Below are 19,274 nucleotides of genomic sequence, written 5' to 3'. Positions count from 1 at the left end.
CATTTTATTGATGTAATACTATTTCGTGTTATTTTCAACTTTGATTTTTTTTTCTTTAAAAAAGATAGAATCAATTCATAATTGGAGGCAAGTGATTTTTATTTTTTTTATAGTGTTAAACCTTTATTATATTTTTTTTACTAACAACATATTTAAGAAGCTCACAAGTCATAACTATATATCAACTATGTTATACCTAATTAATTAATCACTTGGAGTATTGATTTTATATTTATGTTCTTGATACAAGAAAATTTTGTTGTTGCCACTCTCTCAGTACATTTATTGTTAATGTAGTAATGAAGTTATAAAAAACCTTTAATAAGCCTGTTAAGTTTTCTAATAAAAAAATGATATATCCTCATACTAAATCCTCTTATTCACAAGAAAGTTATATAAGTCATAAGAGAGAGAAACTTGCATAGAAACATATATAACACGTCACGTTTAGAAACAAGTACATTTATGCTTGTTGATACTATATCATTTGTGATTAAATTTTATTTAAAATTAAATTTTGAATGTGTTCATAAGATTTAATTGGTTATCTCCACATACATACGTCTTCATGCAAATCTTTCTCATCACAAGATGAGACTTCGTTCATTAATTATTGGTTTACAAGTTACATATATCCCTTTCTCGTGAGAAGGATTATTAGCAAGAATGCCCATCTCATTGTGCTTTTTTAGTGTTGGAAAAAGTTTCTTCTACTGAAATATGAAGAGTGGCCCCTCTTTAGTGCTTATGTTATGTACTCCTCAATAGTATAGAATAAAATATATCCTCGAGATAACATATCTCTTTCAGCCAATAAAAATATAATACATGTACTATTTTGTTTAGTTTTAACAATATTTTTGTAAAAAATAATTAAATAGGACAAATGTCATGATTTTACTGGCTGAAGGAAATAACTTATATACTTATACCAGAAGATACTTTATTCTCATTCAACAATTGCGGGCATTGGGACACCCTTTTATGAGTATAGTCTAAATGTTAAGATTTTTATGTAGAAATAATATTATTTTGAATATATGTACTTGTAATTTCATCTAGTGAAATTATGACTAGGTTGCTATTGTATAATTTTACACACTTGTAACCAAAACACAAACAAGATTCTAATTTTGCATAAAATTGTTTTTTGCCAGAAAAATTACTTCTAGAGAATCTTTTTTTTATCAAAGAACTGAATTGTATGGCTTAAAAACATGCTCAGTTATATGAACTTTAATTCCTCTCTGAGCATATCCAAAACAGCCAAGTTACATAGATAACAAAATATTAGAAGAGAAAAATGGGCATGAATGAAGGGGTTTGATCCTACTCTCACAACAACAAGAATTGTCAACAGATATCAAAAAATGAAGGGAGCTTCATTTGGTAAAAAATGAGTAAGAACCTTTCTTCTGGACAAGGCTTAACTAGCCAACTTCGGTTAAAATTCGGGAAAAGACGCTTCATTGTACGCCACTCAATTTGGCCCAGTCAAGAAACTGCATGCCGCCATAGACGTTATTACCGAATCTTACACCTACGGTGAAAGCCATTGCAACAAGGGGAACCTTCTTCGACACAGGAGATGTTTCAACAATGCGTTCCAGTCCGTTAATAACTTGATAACGAACGTTGGATGATACCGCAAGAAAGAAACCTGACAAAGGGAGGAAAACTGATTAGGCAAATGTAAGTACATTGCAATGATGATATACTAAAAAGTGAACACTGTTGAGACAAAAGATATACTAAAAAGAATGTCGTTCGAGATAAAGCATAAACTGAATAACAGTGCGAGTCATACCCCAAAGAGCAGCACTTTGCAGGAGAGGAGGCACAGGTACGTCCTCTTCGGATTTCTTAAAGCTCCTGTTTTAAATAAAAGAAGCTCTTTTAATTACATTAATAATTATAAAAGGAAACGTGAAAAAGATAATATTCATATTTCATTGACTTCTATTACTATTATATATAACAAACAGAAATCAAGCATTTATGATAAAGTAATGCAGCCAATAGAAGATTTAATCAACAAGAGATGTATGTGACAAAATTATACAACACAAGCCATTCGGGTAGACATACCTTTTCGCATTCATAATCGTATTTGCAATTCCTTGACCGATGAGACCACAGCCAAAGCCAACTGATCCATACAATGCACCCTGAAAAAAGAATGTCAGCAAGTACTCACAGGAATAAATGCTACTATAAGCCGGACTAAAATCGAAATTTAAAATAGGATGACACTGATACTAATAACAAAGCAAATGGAAGCACTCTATCACATGTAATCAAAGTTTTATTCTACATATTGATAGACTTTGTATCTGGTAGATATTTTGAAATGCTATTGAATAGTTATTGTATTGTAAAAAGTTTCAGAACTCGATGTGGCACCTTGTAGAAGAGTGTAGCAATGCGCTGCTGTGTAGAGAACTTACATCCTGGCCTTTCAGCTTCAAAAACACTGCATTCAAGTAGTAATTTAGTATCACATTAATAATAGGATGCACATCCAGGTAGATCTCTGAAAAGTATTATGCAGTTTATCGGCACCGTAAAGTCAACCAAAAGTATTGTTAGCCATGAATGAAGGAAGGAGGAAATTAGCTTTACAGGTTTACATAGTCACTTGAGCACATCGAATCTTGATTTAAGACTTGAATTATTGCTAATTAATACCAGCCTCCATATACTAAATGGTTTATTACACAAAATAAATCATGAACACCTATAGAAATCTTCTATATGTCAATCAAGCAGTTGGCTATTACGAAAGGTATAGGCGTTCAGTCCAAAAATAATTGATACACAAAGCAAAAGTATCAACGGAAAAGAGCTCCATATCATTGAGATTCGACAAGGTTTTACATTGGCTGTCGACTTCCTATTCACTAACATAATCTTCACATTTTACACGGCCTTAGGGTCAAATACGAATAGCACCAAGCAAAAAATAGAGTGCTAATAAACAATTCATGCTGACCAGAAGAGCTTAATAGTTCATAATGCAGACACTAACCTGCTAGGAAGAGCTGCACAAGCATGTCGAATGCGCCCAAGCAGACCTTTCGAAACAGAAACAGAAGGCTTCCCGATTCGAGCATAGGGTGCTAACATACCCACCAAAGCAATGTCAACAACCAATCCAACCAGAAGATCAGCAGCGTACAACTCAAACTCAGCCCAGAAATCCTTGCCCCTTTTCTGAACCTCCGCAAATGTTGCACAACATGAGTCTATGAAAATCTGCACATGTCATATCAAACAAAATTCAGTTAGCATGCATTATCCAAAAAGTAAAGGGGAAATATAATAACTTCAACCGAGGTTTAACTTAATCACACCTGGCAGATCTCATGTTTCAAAATCTACAATCACCACCCAGACGAGATCAGTGTAATTCCAATCACCTCCCTAAAGGAGAGGCACATTGTAATGGAAACTTGATCTGACAACAGGAGGTGATTGTAGCCGCTAAAACAAGAGAGGCGTCGAGTGTAATTAGGTCAAAACTTAAGGGGGGCATTGTAATTTCCACAATAGTAAAACACAACACTCCTTAACCAAGTTCATATAATCACAATTCATAATCATAACCATAAACCACAGTTTTCAAAGGTACCAAAAACACAAACCTCAGTTCCAACTTTAAAAAGAAAAGAAGGATCAGCTAGCATACGATTTCTCAGCATAGCACAATGCTTCATCAGAAAAGAAAGTGGCCAAGCAGAACCCTGTAACCAAACTTGAACACATAAGCAATGAAGAAAAAAAATTCAAACTTGAAACAAAAAAATCAAACTTTATCAAAAACCCACTTCTAATTCCAAATAACGAAGAAGAAACATTTCACGTAGGCCTATATGCTTCGCTGCATCAACCATATCAGAAGGTAATTTCACACCCCTAGCTTCAGCTTCTTTCATAACAGCTTCAAAGTTTAACAAGGGTCCAAATTCTTCATCACCTTCACTCCCTCCTTCATCACCACCACCACCTCCTCCGCCGCCACCTCCATCTCCGCCAGCGCCGCCGCCACCTCCATCTCCGCCATGGAATTTGGGTTGTTTTTCCAATGGGGCATTGGATTTTGGGTGTGATCCAATGCAGTGGATCCTAAAAGTGGAGACTTTATGGTTGAAATAGGAGAAGGGGTGTTCAAAGTTTGGGTTTTTAAGAGAAATAAAAGTGGGGTTGGATTGAAGGGTGTTATCGTGATGGTGATGGTGGTTCCATGTGGAGATGGTGAAGGAATTGGAAGAAGAAGAAGAAGAAGAAAAGAGTGGCATGTTGCGCCAAACCTAAGAGGGAAAGAGGTAGCAGAAGTACAACGTTGTTGTGTTGTTATGTGATAGGGAATGTGTTGCAAAGTGGGCTTTGTTGTATGGTTAAAAGTTAAAACCTTTAGGATCTGCGAAAACCGAATTCAGGAGTCAACAAAAGATGACAGAAAAATCGTTTGAATATAAAAATATTGATTAGATTTCAAAATATGAAAAAATGAAAAAAATCGACGCCTGAGAGATTCGAACTCTCGCGGGGAAACCCCATGTACTTAGCAGGCACACGCCTTAACCACTCGGCCAAAGCGTCTTGTTGTTCTAGAACACTATTTATTAAATAATTATAGAAAAACATAACTTCTCTTGTCCCGACCGGTAATGTATATTCTCATACTAATCTTCCTACCCATAAAAAGTGACATATATCACAAGGTGATACTTTATTTATTAATGATTGGTTTATAAGTGACATATGTCACTTTAGGATTAGTAAGATAATCTAGTAAGAGGATATAACATAACCATGTAAAGTATGAGTTGAAGATATTGTGATACCAATCTAATTACACTTTAGAAATAGAGAAAATATATATATATGTTGATAGTGTAAGAGTTTTATACACTTATTGTGTATCATTTACTACCATTCATCTTTAATCATTATTGTGCATTTCAAAATATTAATAAAAATGAATAGTGAATGATGTACGGATTGTATATAACGTATTAGAAATAAGCAGAAGTAACACTAAATGAGTGCAAATGATGTTTTAGCTTTTTTCACACACCATTCAAGTAATCTATGTACTATAGGGTAAAACTAAAAAGGAAGTAATCACACATGGTGCCATTCACAATGCTTACTTCTATAACTTTAAATGCAATATGCTAATAGAGTCTATCAAAGGTTCTAATAATATATGAAAAACTAATATTATGGTGTCATAGTTGAGAAGAAGAGTCAATCTTACTCTTAATAAGGATAAATGATTAAGTATTTTTTTGTATTATTAAGGGTATCTTCTCAGTTTTTGCTAAAGAACTAATCATTTTCCATTACGTGACTACCATCGCAATAAGTGTTGCTCTCAGGAATCAAACTCTTAACATTTTAATCGTTCTGGGAGATCTAGCAGGTCTTACACCACTAGACCAACGTCTTGTTGGTAATAATTGAGCATTTAGTTACAGACATAACTAGACCACTCTTATAAGAATGAGGTGAAAATTGACAAGTTATATAGGTACCAACAAGCATACTCTATTTTTGTCTTGTCATTTATATAAAAAAATTACAGTGGTGTTGCAACTTTACAATATTGTAAAATATTCAAGTAACTAGGCTATAGTATCACAATTCCTGAGCTTAAATGATTGGTTCTTCAAGATATTAAGAATGAGGAATATTACAATATGGGTGAATGAAGGAGTTATTCACAATCTGGACCAACAGAATATGTGAAATTGTGTAAGTAAATGTACAACCAACTTTACACAATGGAAAGAAATGGAACATGTTTAGACATGCAAACTTGAGAAACATTTTCCTTCCCTTTCCCTCATGCAAAATATTTAATACCACACAACACTTGTATGTAAAATAAGAGGAACTATGGTTTCTTGACACTAAGAAAAGCTTTCACTGTGTCTGGACTTGAGGGATCGGCGTGCCCGTTCAACTGATCCAGAGCGGTTCAGGGATTCTGGTTGAGCATCGGATGGTCGCGGAACGAGCTTACACCCAAATTTCCTGGCAATTAATCGAGGAGAACTAAAGGAACTGTGAGATTTGGTAACAGTTTTCATTTCTTGCTTTATTTTACTGAATTCTTCTTCAAGTTCTCCAACTCTAGAACTTATCCTATTCATATCCACCTTTAAAACCTTATTTTCGTGTACAAATTTCACCCAACCATCCCGTTGTACAATTTCGCCTGCTGTGTCCCCGAGGGAAGTTGCAGCAACAGCAGCTGTCGGCGCAATTTCACCATCCAACGTGTTGAGACATCCGGTTAATGCTGATCTCAAATGCATCTGCTCAAAGTACAGAACTTGAAGAACAACTCTAAGGGGTAACCTTTTATTTTGGGAAGCATGAGCACACGCATCTATTGAGAGTTTCCGGAACTCAATTATGTTGCATAGTTCTTCCTTCTCTTTATCAGATACACAAGGATGAGCCTGCACAGCACCATATGCAATCATCAAACTAAAAATCTATGTCGACAAATATGACTTTATGTAAAAAATGTCGATCAGGAAGATCAAATCATCAAACCTGGAAATATATGTCCAGTGCCCTGTAAAGTCCATCATGCAATGATCTCGACGGGTCAGGTAGAGCCTCTGCAAGAGCGCGTACTGGTTCTGGTTTTAAGTTAGCATCAGAAGCAATTTCTGCAATATAACTATCTATCAACTTTGCAACTTTTCTTAATGATTCGGGTGATGGCGATGCTTGCATTTCAAGCGATGAAGGAGAAAAGGCAGTTAAATTTGATTCGATGGTTATAAAATAATGGACAATCCGTTCGATACAGCCTGTGTTATATAATGTATCAGAATCTGAATAAGTAGGAATGAGAAGACTATCTAGAGTTGCTAGATCCAATTGCATCCCGATTCTTCTCTCTAAAGAATCCTTACAAGTTTGGTTAACATTCAATATCAAGGCCACACGAAGAAGTCCTAGTAGGAAACGGCAAAATGATTCTCCCTTCTTTTCAGGAAGAAGTTTCTCAATGCTTTCCAACAGAACCTTTTGATCTACAGTGGCAGGACTGAGGCTGAAACTTGCAACTGTTCGGGTTTTGCCACCTTGTTCGCCTCGCCACCGACCCAAACCTGGCAAGTGCTTTCTAGAATAGTACATTATAGCACCTACCAGGTTTTCAGGTCTTATACCTCTCTTTTGCATTGTCTTAATAAGCCTCTCAAACAAACTCACACTGAGATATGAGATGTCTTCAAACCACCAATCAGATTCCGAGCTCCGAATTCTGGCACCGGTATTTATACCGTTCCATAGAATGCTTCCACCAGGGCTCTGAAAACTCCCATACATCTTCATGGGCCATCCAAACAAACTTGGGTCTGTACAAGCCATCATTGATAGAGAATTCAAACACTTACTCACTAGTTGAAGCTTTTCAGCCCTCGGTAGAACAGGCTCGGAACTTTGGAGAGCCAAAATACACTCTTTCCAGTTATGCAGTACACTCTTATGGAAAAAACTCTCTGATTTCGGCAACAAGTTGTCTTCTCCAAATTCATCTGTCATTTCAAGGTAGTCCGCGGCACAATAGACCAATGCTACATTTCTAGCTGTCAGTTCCACACGAAATCCGTAACAGAATTTAGCCACGATTAAGAAAATATCAGGACCACCAGGAAATTCCTCCAGCTCTATTGTTAGAGTCTTCCCTTTGGTATTCTTAGACTCTTCATGTGATCGAGCAATTTTTCGACATCTTGATATAAGAGGGAACTGCATTTACATGCCATATCTTACTCAAATTTCGGTTCAAAAGTACAACTAACAATTTTAAACATAATAGAATGATACTCATACTATGACTATCATAAAATCAAGCCTCGCATAACTTCCAAACGGTGTATCATGTAAATTAAGTGTTTGAAATTGCTGTGTATATATCATTTTCAAATAAAAAAGCAAACTTTCATAAGCATGATCTTTAATTAAGCTGCATTAATGTCAGTATTAAAGCCTATAAATTGAACCAACAAGAACACCAGAACCTTTTAGAACCATGCAAGTGGATTCCTGCATAGGACGGTCCACACGTTTATATATAAATTGGTGGTATTGTAAGTGTACTAAATTTCAAAATGCAAATGAAAATATTGTCAAAGGAGTGATCTTTGCAGCAAGATGTAACTCTAGTGAATCTAATCCAACTCTCTTATTTAAACAAAGGGGATGATTAGTCTGCATCATAATTACTAGGAACACGATACGGGTACATGTACATGTACATGGTTCGTCACTTTTACATTATCATTACAATTTTACAAGACCTTTTTAATGCGAACCTATCATGCGGAACGAAAAATTCAATACATGGTAAGCATGTTTAATGAGCTAAGAACCACTTAAACAATAGAGATAGAACAAAGTAACAGCAAAAGCATAAGCCATAAACCAGGTCCAGAAGCAGATTAATTGAGTTGGATCAAAATTAAAAGAAAACTGCAAAGAGCTGTAGATAAATGGAAAAGTACCTAGAACCACAAAAAAGGCATAGCAACCTTTTCATCTTTATAAAGTAATATCAGTTAAGGTAAGAGAATTGTATTGGGCGGGCACCCCTTGTGCTCAGTTTAATACAATTTTTCTTTACCGAAAAAAAACTTAAGGTAAGAGAACAATTGCAGAAGGAAATTGTTTAGTTTACCATATGAAGATGGAAAGTGATATCCTCAATGGAAATAGTAATATCACTTGGCAATCCAGCATTGCAGAACCTATCAAAACCAAAAACCAAGAAGAAAATTAAAACAATTGGCATAAAAAAACTCTTTTAGAAGTAGAGAAATCAATGTCTGAGTTGGACTCAACTCAGTAATAATAATACTAACAAGTTGAACAAACAGAACATGTAATAAGGAAGCCAAAAAAATGTAATTCATGCACTGATTTGGATTTAAAATGATCATGAAAAAAGAGTAATAAATTATGGTGGTGGCAAAAAAAAACAGATTTTGAAGCTAAAAATAGAAACTTTGAAGAGGAAAAGAAGAAATAACATACCAAGCATGACCTTGTCGATGAAACCCAGAAAGCTTCTGAGCTGGAATCATAGCTGAGTGAAGAAAAAACCACCTCGTACTCTCACCAACCTAACAACATGTTACATAAATTGTTGGACAAAAAAGTGAAAATGAATAAGAAAAAGAGAAAACAAAAACAAAAAGGAAGAAGAAGAGAATGATGGGAATAAAGAGTGGAACTAAAGAATGATCATCGTCCCATTTTAGGTGTCTTTATGGTATCTCGATCTAATTAAAAATTATTGTATAATTAAATAGAAAAATCATAACAATCGAAAATAACTTTTTTATATTACTCGGTAAAATATGATTGACTTGGGACATGGAGCCAATAATTTTTTGGATTAGGTGATAGTTGTTGTAAACTAAGGACGTGAAGGCAAGTATGTGTCTTTACAGCTCAGAATAATTCCCTAACCCAACTGTCATGTCACTTTAACTGGATAACTAACACGACCATATTGCCACAAATAGCATGCAACAAATGGAACAGGTTTAGAAAGAAAAATAAGAACTTTGAATTTAAAATAAATTAAAGGAAAAGAGTTATTGTTGAAGAATAGAAAGTGGCACAGGGATCACGACAATAGAGACTGTTTAATAAAGTAGATGAGCTCAAGTATTAAATACAAGGTTTTCATGAAATTATCTAGAACATGTTCATCCAAATTTTGTTCATGGAAAACCGTTTTATTTAGATCGAGAAAATTGGACGGTTTTCTGAAATTATGTGTTATTACTTGAATCTATGGTCAATCCTATTTCCGATAGGAGCAATTGATAATTAAATCTAAATTTTGTTATTATTTTTGTATCTATAATAATATGGAAATAATCAGTTTTTGTGACTAATTGATCGAAATTCTGTCCAATAAAATGGACGAATTATAAATCTCCAAAACAAGGGATAGAAATATCGCAAAAAAGAGCCATGAACAGAAATTACATATACCTTCTTATTCTTATCTCAATTTTTTGTCCCGATCTAATAAAAAAATACTACTTATTTAATTTTTTTTAAAAATACAATTAATATTTCCATAATATTTGGATGATGTTGATTAGCGTACACGAGGATATGATAATTTTAGGACAGAGAATCCTGTTTCGAAAATGCGTCTCATGCAATGTCAAAAATTACTAAAACATCAACACTAAAGCTTTAGTTGTCATTATATATTAAAGGGTTATGTTAATGAATAATCTAATAATACATTTTAAGGAATATAAATGAAGAAAATCAACATCGAAAAATCAAGTCTAATATTATTTAAAATATACAAAAAAAAAATTAAACGTAAGAATCTATTTTTCATTTCTTAAACAATAATAATATTATGATGATGATGATGGATGGTAGTGAATGTGAAGAAGGGAGAGGTGAAAGGAGCGTGTGAGGACTCAAACATTAAAACATAAATGGTGAATCAATATAGTCCTTACAATTAATTTTCCTTGTGGTCCTAACACTCCAACCCCATCACGCTTAGCTTTATACTTATTATATACACTACACTATGGTACATATTTGTTATCTTACTTCATATGTTAGGAGATATGATTAACCAAAAAAATATTTAATAATTATAATTTTAACTTCAATAATTATTTTCAACCGATTAAAATTGATGATACATGAAGTGATACAAAAAGTGAAACAACAGATGTGTTCCCCTACACGACTCCAGTAGCCCAATGGACAAAGCAAAATACTAGTTTGGTGTAGTTTGGTCAGCAGAACCTACTACTACACGTATGGATAAGCAATGAAAACATTTATTCTTAAATATTTCTAAAAATATTATACGACCCACGTAAAATTAGGAATCTAGATAAAAACATTTATTCTTAATTGACAATTCGGAAATTATGAACTCAGGCATTTAATGTATGTATTGACAATAATGTAATTTTTTTTGTTTCACATACGTATCTTCACACTGGAGGCAATCTTGTCCGAGTCAAGAATATCCACAAGTACGTGGGACTAACTCTCCTAATAAACATTTTTTTCATCCACAAGACTCGAACCCAGATTCTTGCTTGAGGAGAATCAAGCATGTACCACTTGACAATATATTAAACTAGGAAAAGAAACAAACATGATAGTGCAGTTGCAAAGTCAAGTTCTATGAATGGTGGAGCCAAAGTGGTTACGGATTTTAATTTTGTTGTCGGAAAAGATGGGCCATGTCACTATTTAAGGGCCAATCAATTTGGTTTTTTACTATAAATAATAATCACAATATCACCTCAATTTCAATTCTTCGAGAGCGGCGTTTGTTGGGAGGAGCCACAAACTCCGAAAGAAATTAATTTCTTACTCAAAAAAAATGAGAAAATACCCTCACTAAATATATTTTACCAACAAAAAACCATAAAATAAATTAATGACAATTATTTAGAAAATGTGGCAAATGTTACAACTAGTGTATCTATATGTAAGCACCATTATGGGCTGAACACTCTTCTCAATCACCATGACCAAGTAAGCTTAACTTGCAAGAGGCTTTCCAATCACTTTCTTCATGGCTTCAGCATAAGTCCTGTGCTGATAGGTCAGAGTGGATTCAAGCAGGTCCCAAAGGGATGTCTTCGGATTCCAGCCTGATAAATAGGAGATATGGCATTAGCAGGTGAAGTAACTTAATAGGGCGGACCCGATGCTCCTACTTAGCAGAGTCCAGAAAAGTTAGATGTACGCAGCTTTACTCTCACAAACAGATAGACTATTTCTAGGACTCCAACTCGTGACGTAATGGTCACTGAACAACAATCTTACTGTTGCGTCAAACTCACCCTCACAGAAAAGTAACTTGGTAATATAAATAACTCAAATAAGGTGAATGAATGAGGAAACCTACCAAGTTGCTTGTTAATTATGGTCATGTCAGGAATTCTCTTGTCACTATCATCATAACCCTCACCATAAAATTCTTTGGAGCTCACATCAATTGTAGGACTTTCCAAAGAAGGTTCTCCACTTACCTTAGAGTAAACCTGCACAATTGAAGAATAATAATTCTCATATGCCTCTAAACATGCAAAGATAATCAAATTTAATCCCTTTTTTACCTGAGTCATCATTTCAGCAAGTTGCTTGACTGTGACCTCATTGTTTGGGTTGCCGACATTAAAAATATGCCCGTTGGCCCTGGCCGGATTTTCCTGTTAGAAGATGAAATTCGACAATCAGAAAATATGTATTCAAAAAGCATGTAGCCTCATAAAAGATCGGATATGGGAACTTACAATCATCAACAAGACAGCTTCAATAGCATCCTTGATATAGACAAATGTCCTCTGGGATTGGCCACCATCCACGAGCTTGAGAGGCTCCCCGCGGAGGAGATTCTGCAGAAAAGGTATGGAAAGTAAATTAGAAGTGAGAATAAACAAATTGACTAAAATATATATAAGATCAAAGGAAATGTAGATCAAAAAAGTAGACAGACATTGCTAAAGCATGCTAGAACCCGTGGAACACCCTCACTTGGACCATCAATGCCTGGAATGAAATCCATTCTCGGTCCGATCCAATTAAAAGGTCTAACAATTGTGAAGTCCATGCCGTTTTCAGCACCCTCAGCTGTCAAGAATGGCACATCAGTGAGACAAGTCAAGCTCCGAAAAATAGAAGCAGCATACAGAAAAGAAAAATATTATAAAAAATTCAACCGACCATAAATGAGCCTCTCAATCAACTGCTTTGCACAGGCATAGGACCATCTCTGCTTTTCAATGGAACCAAAAATGCACGGAGAGTCATCTTCTTTAAGAAGATAGTATGCCGGATCCTAACACAACATTGGAATTACGAATTAGTACAGTTCAGCTCATTATATTAAAGATGCAAGCAAACTACTCCCAATAAAAATGGCAAAACATTAACAACTAAGCCTTTTCACACTAGATCACATCGGCCGACGCCACAATGCTCTAATTCTAATATACACTACTTGTTGGGTTGCCATTCATCTAATTTACTCTACTTATTGAGGCATCTCCATGTCTTTTCCACATATGTCCAAACATCCAAGGCGAAATTCAACCCTCATTTCTGCAATAGATGTTCGCCTAACTTTCTTTCTAATACATTTATTCATAATCCAAGTTCGTCTAGTGCTTTCACTCATCCAATGCAACATTCTTATCTTTGCAACATTGAGCTTATTCTCTTATCGGATTTATAATGTCCAACATTCAGTCACATACAGCAATACAAAAGGCAAAATCAAAATTAAGATAGCAGCAACAGAACAAAAAGAAACAGACATAAAGACAGATAGAAACTGTTGATCGAAAATGAAAGGTTACCTGACGAAGAGGGCTATCTTTGGGGAGAAAACTCCCAATGGTTTTCCCATACACTTCACAAGTAGAGAAATGAATGAGACGCTTGTTGTTTTCAGAACAGTACTTCACCTGAAATCACCTCACGTCAAAATCACATCAATAACAGAAAGATTCAATATTTGACTCAAAATTTCACATCAAACCAAGAATGCTTACCACAGGAAGAGCATCAATGAAGTTACTATAAATGGTGTCCAAAGGGCGCGTGTTGTAATCCGCAGGAGTGCATATAGCAGCAAGATTAATTGTCTAAAAACCAAACAGAGAAACAAAAAGACACAATTTTGAGAACAAAATAAAGAAACCCAAAAGAAAAAGAAGAGACTTTTCTTAATGAAATTAAAAAAAAAAACAAATTTGGAGAAAATGAAAAAAAAAAACAGAAACCCAAAAGAGAAAGCAAATATTTTTCACAATGAAACTAATGGCAAACAAGATCTTCATCCTTATTTGGTCTCACACGATATTTTTTAATTTATTACAACTCCCTATGGAATACGAACAACAACATTTACTTTTATAATTTTATTACAATTCCCTCTCCCTTAGTTAAGAACAACTCAGAATTGTTCTGATTTAAGGGAAAAAAATCAGAAAATAAGAATGACATGGTAAAGAACATAGTAAGAATGTTCCTTATTCCGTTAAGGCTTAAAGAACAACCATTTGGTTGCTCTAAGTTAGTTATAACTTGAACCAACATGCTTAACAAAAGAGGCTCTTAGAATCAAATTGGTATTTTACCAGATCTGCCATTTTGATAAGACCTTCTAGTCTTGAATCTTGTTTGATATTGAGGCGATGGAATTGGATTCTACCATGCCATGGTAGAGTATCTGGTTCCAATAGATGTTTGATTTTATCATTGTAGACATCCAAAGCAAGAACCTTGTGTGGTGTCTCATGCATCAGCTTCTCGCATAGGTGTGACCCAATGAATCCACCTGCACCGATCATGCATATGGTGATTGCATTAATGGGGTTCCCATCTAGATCTACTCGAGTAGAAGTAGAAGAAGCCATTGATGATGATTATGGAAGAGGAAGATAGTGTGTGTGGTCGTGACTTGTGAGTTTGGGTTATGGCAGAGAAAGTGAATTATGAGTATTAAGTGACTTATATGTATATATTCTATGGTAGCAACTACCAAGTTAGTACTTAGTATTATTTATTTAATACTTATATTAGGAATATGAGTGGGAAAGAGAGTAATAATTATGTAATGAGAATGTGGTGATGAGCTACAATGTACCATCAAGGTGTTGGCTTACTGATTTAAGGTTCCACTAGATTTTCAGAACGACTAAAATGTCAAAGATTTGATTCATGATAGGAGCAGCCATACACACCGAAAGAATTAGTTGCGTACTAGAAAAAGGTCGAGAATGTCTTTTGGTACTGCAAAAAATCAGAATGTGGTGATGAGTGTGAACGTATAAGATTACAAGAAGGAAATAGAATCAGAAGTGTGTGGTTTTGGTTTGTACTGTCATACCTTTCTTGTTACAATTTACAATTTTTTATTTCAGACATTATTTAAGTCTTCCTCCAAGATTTACTTCTATTAGTTTATAATAACTCCTTTTTTAAAATTCATTTTTTGTTGTTTAGCCATGCATAATAAATATAGAGATAATTTCAAAGGTTGCAAAGGTTTTCTTTTGGTTTCATAACTTGAAAGGTCCACTCCAGAGTTATTTTGGATAAGAAAATTGACAACAATGTCAAAATTGGATAACAGTAATTTACAATAGTAACAAATACTACAGATGAGTTAAGTAATTCTACTTGGAGAATCTATGACAGCAATCCAACAATCTTTTTAGATCTGTTTCATCAACAACAACTTCAGCATTCACATTATTCTCAGCACTCTCCTTAGCATTAAGACTCCACTGATTTAAAATGCTGATTATCCTCCTGAGCTGTTCCAACGGTAAAGGGATACAAACAAATGGCAAAACATCCATGTGTATAAATAAGCATGTGAACATAAAGTCAATAGGTGTAGCTGGATTTTTATAGAGGCACAAGGTCTAATAATGTTTCAGAATTAATGACCAGTAATCTAAATGCCCAAAGATTTTAGGGCCTTTGATTACCCTGTTTAAGAATCTTGCTTAGATAACAAATACTGACAATATATAAGTGAAGGAAAATGGCAAAGGTCACAAATGGATCATATAAAATTATATAGTATCAGTCAGTGAAAGGAAAGAACATAATCGTAGTTTGCACCAATCATTGTACCTGATTTTGTTAAAAAATAATCCTTCATACATATAGCATATCTAATAAATGAAAAAGAGAATATTGCCTTGAATACAAGCAAGAAAAGAACAAATATAAGATGGTTGGATATGTATATGTATATTTTTTTTTTTGTTTCAGGAAATTATTTTTTTAACTCTGCTTAAGATGCATAATTTTCGATAAGTATATTTATCACTCTTTACTAGCCTATGCTGCCCCAATTACTGCAGAGAAATCATATGGATTCCTAATCATATAATCATGACGACATACAAAGGCAAGAGATCATATCCAACACCTTAATTCTGAGAAATTGAACTCTCATTACTGTATTACCTTTCATTCAAAGGGGGGTCCATAGAATCACAAACATCAAATTCAACTAACTAATTAACATAGAAGGATACAGATGTGTTTCTAGCATCTGTTGTAGAGCCAGCAGAAGACAAGCTTGCCTGTTCATGGCTAGAATGAACCATCTGTTGGTTGAGAAGCTCATCTTCAATCAGTTCAAGTTTGCTGACAAGTACCGAAACATAAGAGTATACACTTGACGGGCTCATTTCAGTTTCCCGAATTCTAACCATTATTCTAGCCATTACATTCCAGATTGCATTTCTTGCTTCCAAATCATTTGAAGCAAAAGAGAATATGTCAAGTAGACCAGCTAAAAGTCCCAAATCTGGAAGGCACAATGCCATTTACAATTTACATTAATTAATCCAGGGGTTGAAAAAACAATTGAAGTTTGTGGATGGAAGTAGGAAATATATATGTTTTACCCTGTGATATCTCAGAAGCATGATCGTCAACATCAGACAACATGTTTGCAATAAGAATGGCGGCAGTAACACAGCAGTTCCCAACCTACAGGAAATATCACCAGTTACACCATAGTTTTTCAGTCCTTATCAATCCAAAAAAGCACCTATTGAAGTAGCAAGAGGCCTATTAGCATGCAGGCTACGGGATGACACAAATTAACTATTAGCAACAATGATTTCATACTTAAAAATTAAAATACATCAGTACTGAATGCGAACTACAGCAACAATGTACCTCACATTTATCTGGGAACTTAACCAGATCACAAGCTAGTTGGAAAAGCTCTTTGCTTGAACAAATTTCCTGAGAATGGTCATCTATGACAGAAAGAGATTCGATTGCACGAAGAATTAAATCCAGGATCGAGTATCTGAAACATCAAGATATAAGGTAGTCATATCAAATACAATAATAGCTGGATGCATAGTAATCTAGAAAATGAAGTGTGAGAAGGGAAAAATTTAAAGGCAATACATTTCACTAGCATTTATCACTGTCATGGTCAGAATTAGTATCAGAAGGTAATATTAATTTCACCATTGCAGGATGGAGGGTTGTGGATCAAGGTACCTTTCCGATATTCTTTCACTCACTAATTTGCTCATCTCAAAACTTAAGAGACTGATCAATATATTTGCCAAACCCAGCTTCATAATTGGCGGAAGAAGTGCATCCACAACTTTCTGCTGACTTTCTAACATAGCTAATATAAGTCCAATGCTCTGTTAAAAATCAGAACATTCTTAGCCATTAACTAGATATAACTTGCATTCTGACTAAGAATGCCAAAAGGAAATCAAAATATTCATATAATTTGTCCTCCCCAATTATTTAAGTTGCACACCTGTTCCACAATGAGCTCTTCACAAAGTTTAATGACTTCATGCATCGTAACCTCTATAAATCCAAAAAACTGAAACTATCAATAATACATACTAATGTACCTTTTCCATGAGCTGAAGGTTCAATGTATTTTCTGCAATCCATAATATGCGACTTAGTATATGTTCAGACTGCAACGCCCCAGCCCAAGTGATAGATTCACCACTTTGAAGACCTACAGTCAACAATCTGTCATCAAAGGGTAAAGATAATTATGTCAAAAAAGCAGCATGATACTCGACTTATGGGATGGAGTAAAACATCATGCCCTTTTCTTATCTATCGGGTGGATATAAATGTGTGCACATCTTCAAACTTACATGGAATAATTAGATAAGCACAGAAAAGAAACAATTGATACCAGGACAGTGTTTCTTTCTCACATTTAACATATGCATAGTAGAAGCAGAAAGCTTAAATATCTAGAATGGCAAGAAACTTGGTATAAAATATAGAAATAGTAACCAACTATGTATGCAAATTTAGTCCTTACAAAAAAAGAAGGTAGCAAGATATCCAAAGTTGACAAGAACCACAAGTGTAAAAACTGCATCATACCGGCATGTTTCACATAGGCATTGAGGATCATCCAGAAACAATTTGTCTACAATTATCTCAATGAGACCTTCTGTGGAGACTATATGCTTCACTGGAACTTCATGACAAGCAAGATTCCCAATAATTCCTATGCTAATTTCCTGAAGCGTGAAATTAATCCACAAATATGTAACAACATAACATTAGAGCCTTTTCAGTTACCTCGCACTTCTATTCCACAAACCATGAAAATAATGGATTCTGAATTAGGATGCCCACTTTGATAGCGACTTACAGTTACACGTGGGGATTTGCAAGCAGTCAGATTCGCTACAAGCACTTCGAGTATGAAATTCTCCACCTACAGGATCATACCAAATAACAACTTCATTTGCCGTATTTTATAAATAGAACAAAACAATACGTGTAGTTATACTAAAAATGGTAGAACCAAAGATAACAGAACATAAAATTCATTTCCATTCCATTCTTCCTATTTCCGAAACGATACCTAAACCAGAATCGAAAACAATTTTCATTTACCATTAATTCTGCATGCGTTTTACTAGCAGCAAGATCCCACAAAACACAACCACATTCCTCCCATGCTTCCTCTCCAATTGAAACACTACCTGAATCTTGATGAGAAAATTCACCACAATCATCAACATCCATATTCTTAGATAATGATTTCGGGAGTTCCTCTTTTTCATTGCTTTCAGTTAGAGATCCTTGATTAGAATTAGAAGCTGAAGGTAGTAGCTTCCTTATCAATGAGATTATATAACTAGGATCCACTGTTGTTGATAAATCAAAAAACTGCATCACAATAATTCAAAAATTGAGTACACTGAATTTCAAAATAAGCAATATGTGTTTATATGAGTTGCAGAAAAAAAGCGATTATTCGTTAATTGAAAGTGGATTTTGGAAAATGATAAACCTCATCATGTGACGGAGCAGAAGGGTGGTGGGTGGCGCCGCCGTGATCTTCTTCTGCCGGAACTGCCATCACCGTCACCTTCGGCTCTCGAATCCACTTAACTGTGTTGCTTCATTTCATAGGAGGCTAAATTTGTCAATTCAGTTTTTATTGGGCCTTACTAGCCCACTGTTAAAGAGCCCATTAAAATGCAGGCCCAAACATAGTAGAAAAATAAAATCTAGAATAGTAGTAGTAATAATAAACTATAGGAAACTGGATTAAAGAAAAATATACATTAATTAACCAACTAATGTATGAAAGGATGAGCTTAAGATAAACCTTAATGAACTAATCCCCTCAACCTATCATTCATTAAGGAACTAATCTCCTTATCACTAAAGCACTAATCCTT

The 19,274-nt window shown here is 34.7% G+C and overlaps 4 protein-coding genes and 1 non-coding gene across 7 annotated transcripts; all 5 read right to left on the bottom strand.

Annotated features, from left to right (window-relative positions):
- Window positions 1,291–4,415, bottom strand: LOC109342777 (protein RETICULATA-RELATED 1, chloroplastic). Its single transcript, XM_019580767.1, has 7 exons — window positions 3,828–4,415; window positions 3,645–3,743; window positions 3,029–3,255; window positions 2,404–2,473; window positions 2,089–2,168; window positions 1,808–1,872; window positions 1,291–1,660 (listed from the first exon to the last, which is right to left on the bottom strand). The coding sequence occupies exons 1-7, from the start codon at window positions 4,296–4,298 to the stop codon at window positions 1,467–1,469; spliced, it is 1,206 nt and encodes a 401-aa protein (XP_019436312.1). The 5' UTR covers window positions 4,299–4,415; the 3' UTR covers window positions 1,291–1,466.
- On the bottom strand, window positions 4,521–4,602 carry TRNAS-GCU. Its single transcript has one exon. It is a non-coding gene; the product is annotated as a tRNA-Ser (tRNA).
- Window positions 5,667–9,657, bottom strand: LOC109342770 (BTB/POZ domain-containing protein At3g44820-like). Of its 3 annotated transcripts, XM_019580758.1 has the most exons (5): window positions 9,481–9,657; window positions 9,064–9,152; window positions 8,708–8,777; window positions 6,571–7,779; window positions 5,667–6,473 (listed from the first exon to the last, which is right to left on the bottom strand). In XM_019580758.1, the coding sequence occupies exons 2-5, from the start codon at window positions 9,111–9,113 to the stop codon at window positions 5,919–5,921; spliced, it is 1,884 nt and encodes a 627-aa protein (XP_019436303.1). In that variant the 5' UTR covers window positions 9,114–9,152; window positions 9,481–9,657; the 3' UTR covers window positions 5,667–5,918. The 3 variants fall into 3 exon arrangements, with proteins under 3 accessions (XP_019436303.1, XP_019436302.1, XP_019436304.1); XM_019580757.1 differs by lacking the exon at window positions 9,481–9,657 and having other exon boundaries at window positions 9,064–9,255; XM_019580759.1 differs by lacking the exons at window positions 8,708–8,777; window positions 9,481–9,657 and having other exon boundaries at window positions 9,064–9,254.
- LOC109342778 (UDP-D-apiose/UDP-D-xylose synthase 2-like) lies at window positions 11,484–14,551 on the bottom strand. Its single transcript, XM_019580768.1, has 9 exons — window positions 14,184–14,551; window positions 13,596–13,688; window positions 13,401–13,508; window positions 12,766–12,880; window positions 12,539–12,672; window positions 12,336–12,437; window positions 12,159–12,251; window positions 11,948–12,083; window positions 11,484–11,690 (listed from the first exon to the last, which is right to left on the bottom strand). Exons 1-9 carry the CDS (start codon window positions 14,460–14,462, stop codon window positions 11,578–11,580), a joined length of 1,173 nt encoding a protein of 390 aa, XP_019436313.1. The 5' UTR covers window positions 14,463–14,551; the 3' UTR covers window positions 11,484–11,577.
- Window positions 15,124–19,001, bottom strand: LOC109342775 (protein saal1). The gene is made up of 10 exons (XM_019580765.1): window positions 18,881–19,001; window positions 18,481–18,756; window positions 18,233–18,298; window positions 17,959–18,098; window positions 17,463–17,589; window positions 17,089–17,240; window positions 16,753–16,888; window positions 16,476–16,560; window positions 16,101–16,375; window positions 15,124–15,365 (listed from the first exon to the last, which is right to left on the bottom strand). The coding sequence occupies exons 1-10, from the start codon at window positions 18,947–18,949 to the stop codon at window positions 15,225–15,227; spliced, it is 1,467 nt and encodes a 488-aa protein (XP_019436310.1). The 5' UTR covers window positions 18,950–19,001; the 3' UTR covers window positions 15,124–15,224.

This window comes from Lupinus angustifolius, chromosome LG03 (assembly GCF_001865875.1).
Source record: "Lupinus angustifolius cultivar Tanjil chromosome LG03, LupAngTanjil_v1.0, whole genome shotgun sequence".
Classification (NCBI taxonomy): Eukaryota; Viridiplantae; Streptophyta; class Magnoliopsida; order Fabales; family Fabaceae; genus Lupinus; species Lupinus angustifolius.
Note: the sequence above shows the minus strand (reverse complement) of the source record. Positions and strands in the feature narration are given on the sequence as shown.

Coding starts and splice junctions, on each gene's coding strand:
- LOC109342777 (XM_019580767.1), bottom strand. CDS start 4,298: ATGCCACTCTTTTCTTCTTCTTCTTCTTCTTCCAATTCCTTCACCATC. Junction 2,169..2,403: donor TTGCTACACTCTTCTACAAG/GTGCCACATCGA, acceptor TTCTTTTTTCAG/GGTGCATTGTATGGATCAGT. Junction 1,661..1,807: donor GCAAAGTGCTGCTCTTTGGG/GTATGACTCGCA, acceptor TCCCTTTGTCAG/GTTTCTTTCTTGCGGTATCA.
- LOC109342770 (XM_019580758.1), bottom strand. CDS start 9,113: ATGATTCCAGCTCAGAAGCTTTCTGGGTTTCATCGACAAGGTCATGCT. Junction 7,780..8,707: donor TCACTTTCCATCTTCATATG/GTAAACTAAACA, acceptor ATGTAAATGCAG/TTCCCTCTTATATCAAGATG. Junction 6,474..6,570: donor CACTGGACATATATTTCCAG/GTTTGATGATTT, acceptor GGTGCTGTGCAG/GCTCATCCTTGTGTATCTGA.
- LOC109342778 (XM_019580768.1), bottom strand. CDS start 14,462: ATGGCTTCTTCTACTTCTACTCGAGTAGATCTAGATGGGAACCCCATT. Junction 13,689..14,183: donor TTATCAAAATGGCAGATCTG/GTAAAATACCAA, acceptor TTTGGTTTTTAG/ACAATTAATCTTGCTGCTAT. Junction 13,509..13,595: donor TCATTGATGCTCTTCCTGTG/GTAAGCATTCTT, acceptor AGGTGATTTCAG/GTGAAGTACTGTTCTGAAAA.
- LOC109342775 (XM_019580765.1), bottom strand. CDS start 18,949: ATGGCAGTTCCGGCAGAAGAAGATCACGGCGGCGCCACCCACCACCCT. Junction 18,099..18,232: donor GCAAATCCCCACGTGTAACT/GTAAGTCGCTAT, acceptor TTCACGCTTCAG/GAAATTAGCATAGGAATTAT. Junction 17,241..17,462: donor ACCTTCAGCTCATGGAAAAG/GTACATTAGTAT, acceptor GATTTTTAACAG/AGCATTGGACTTATATTAGC.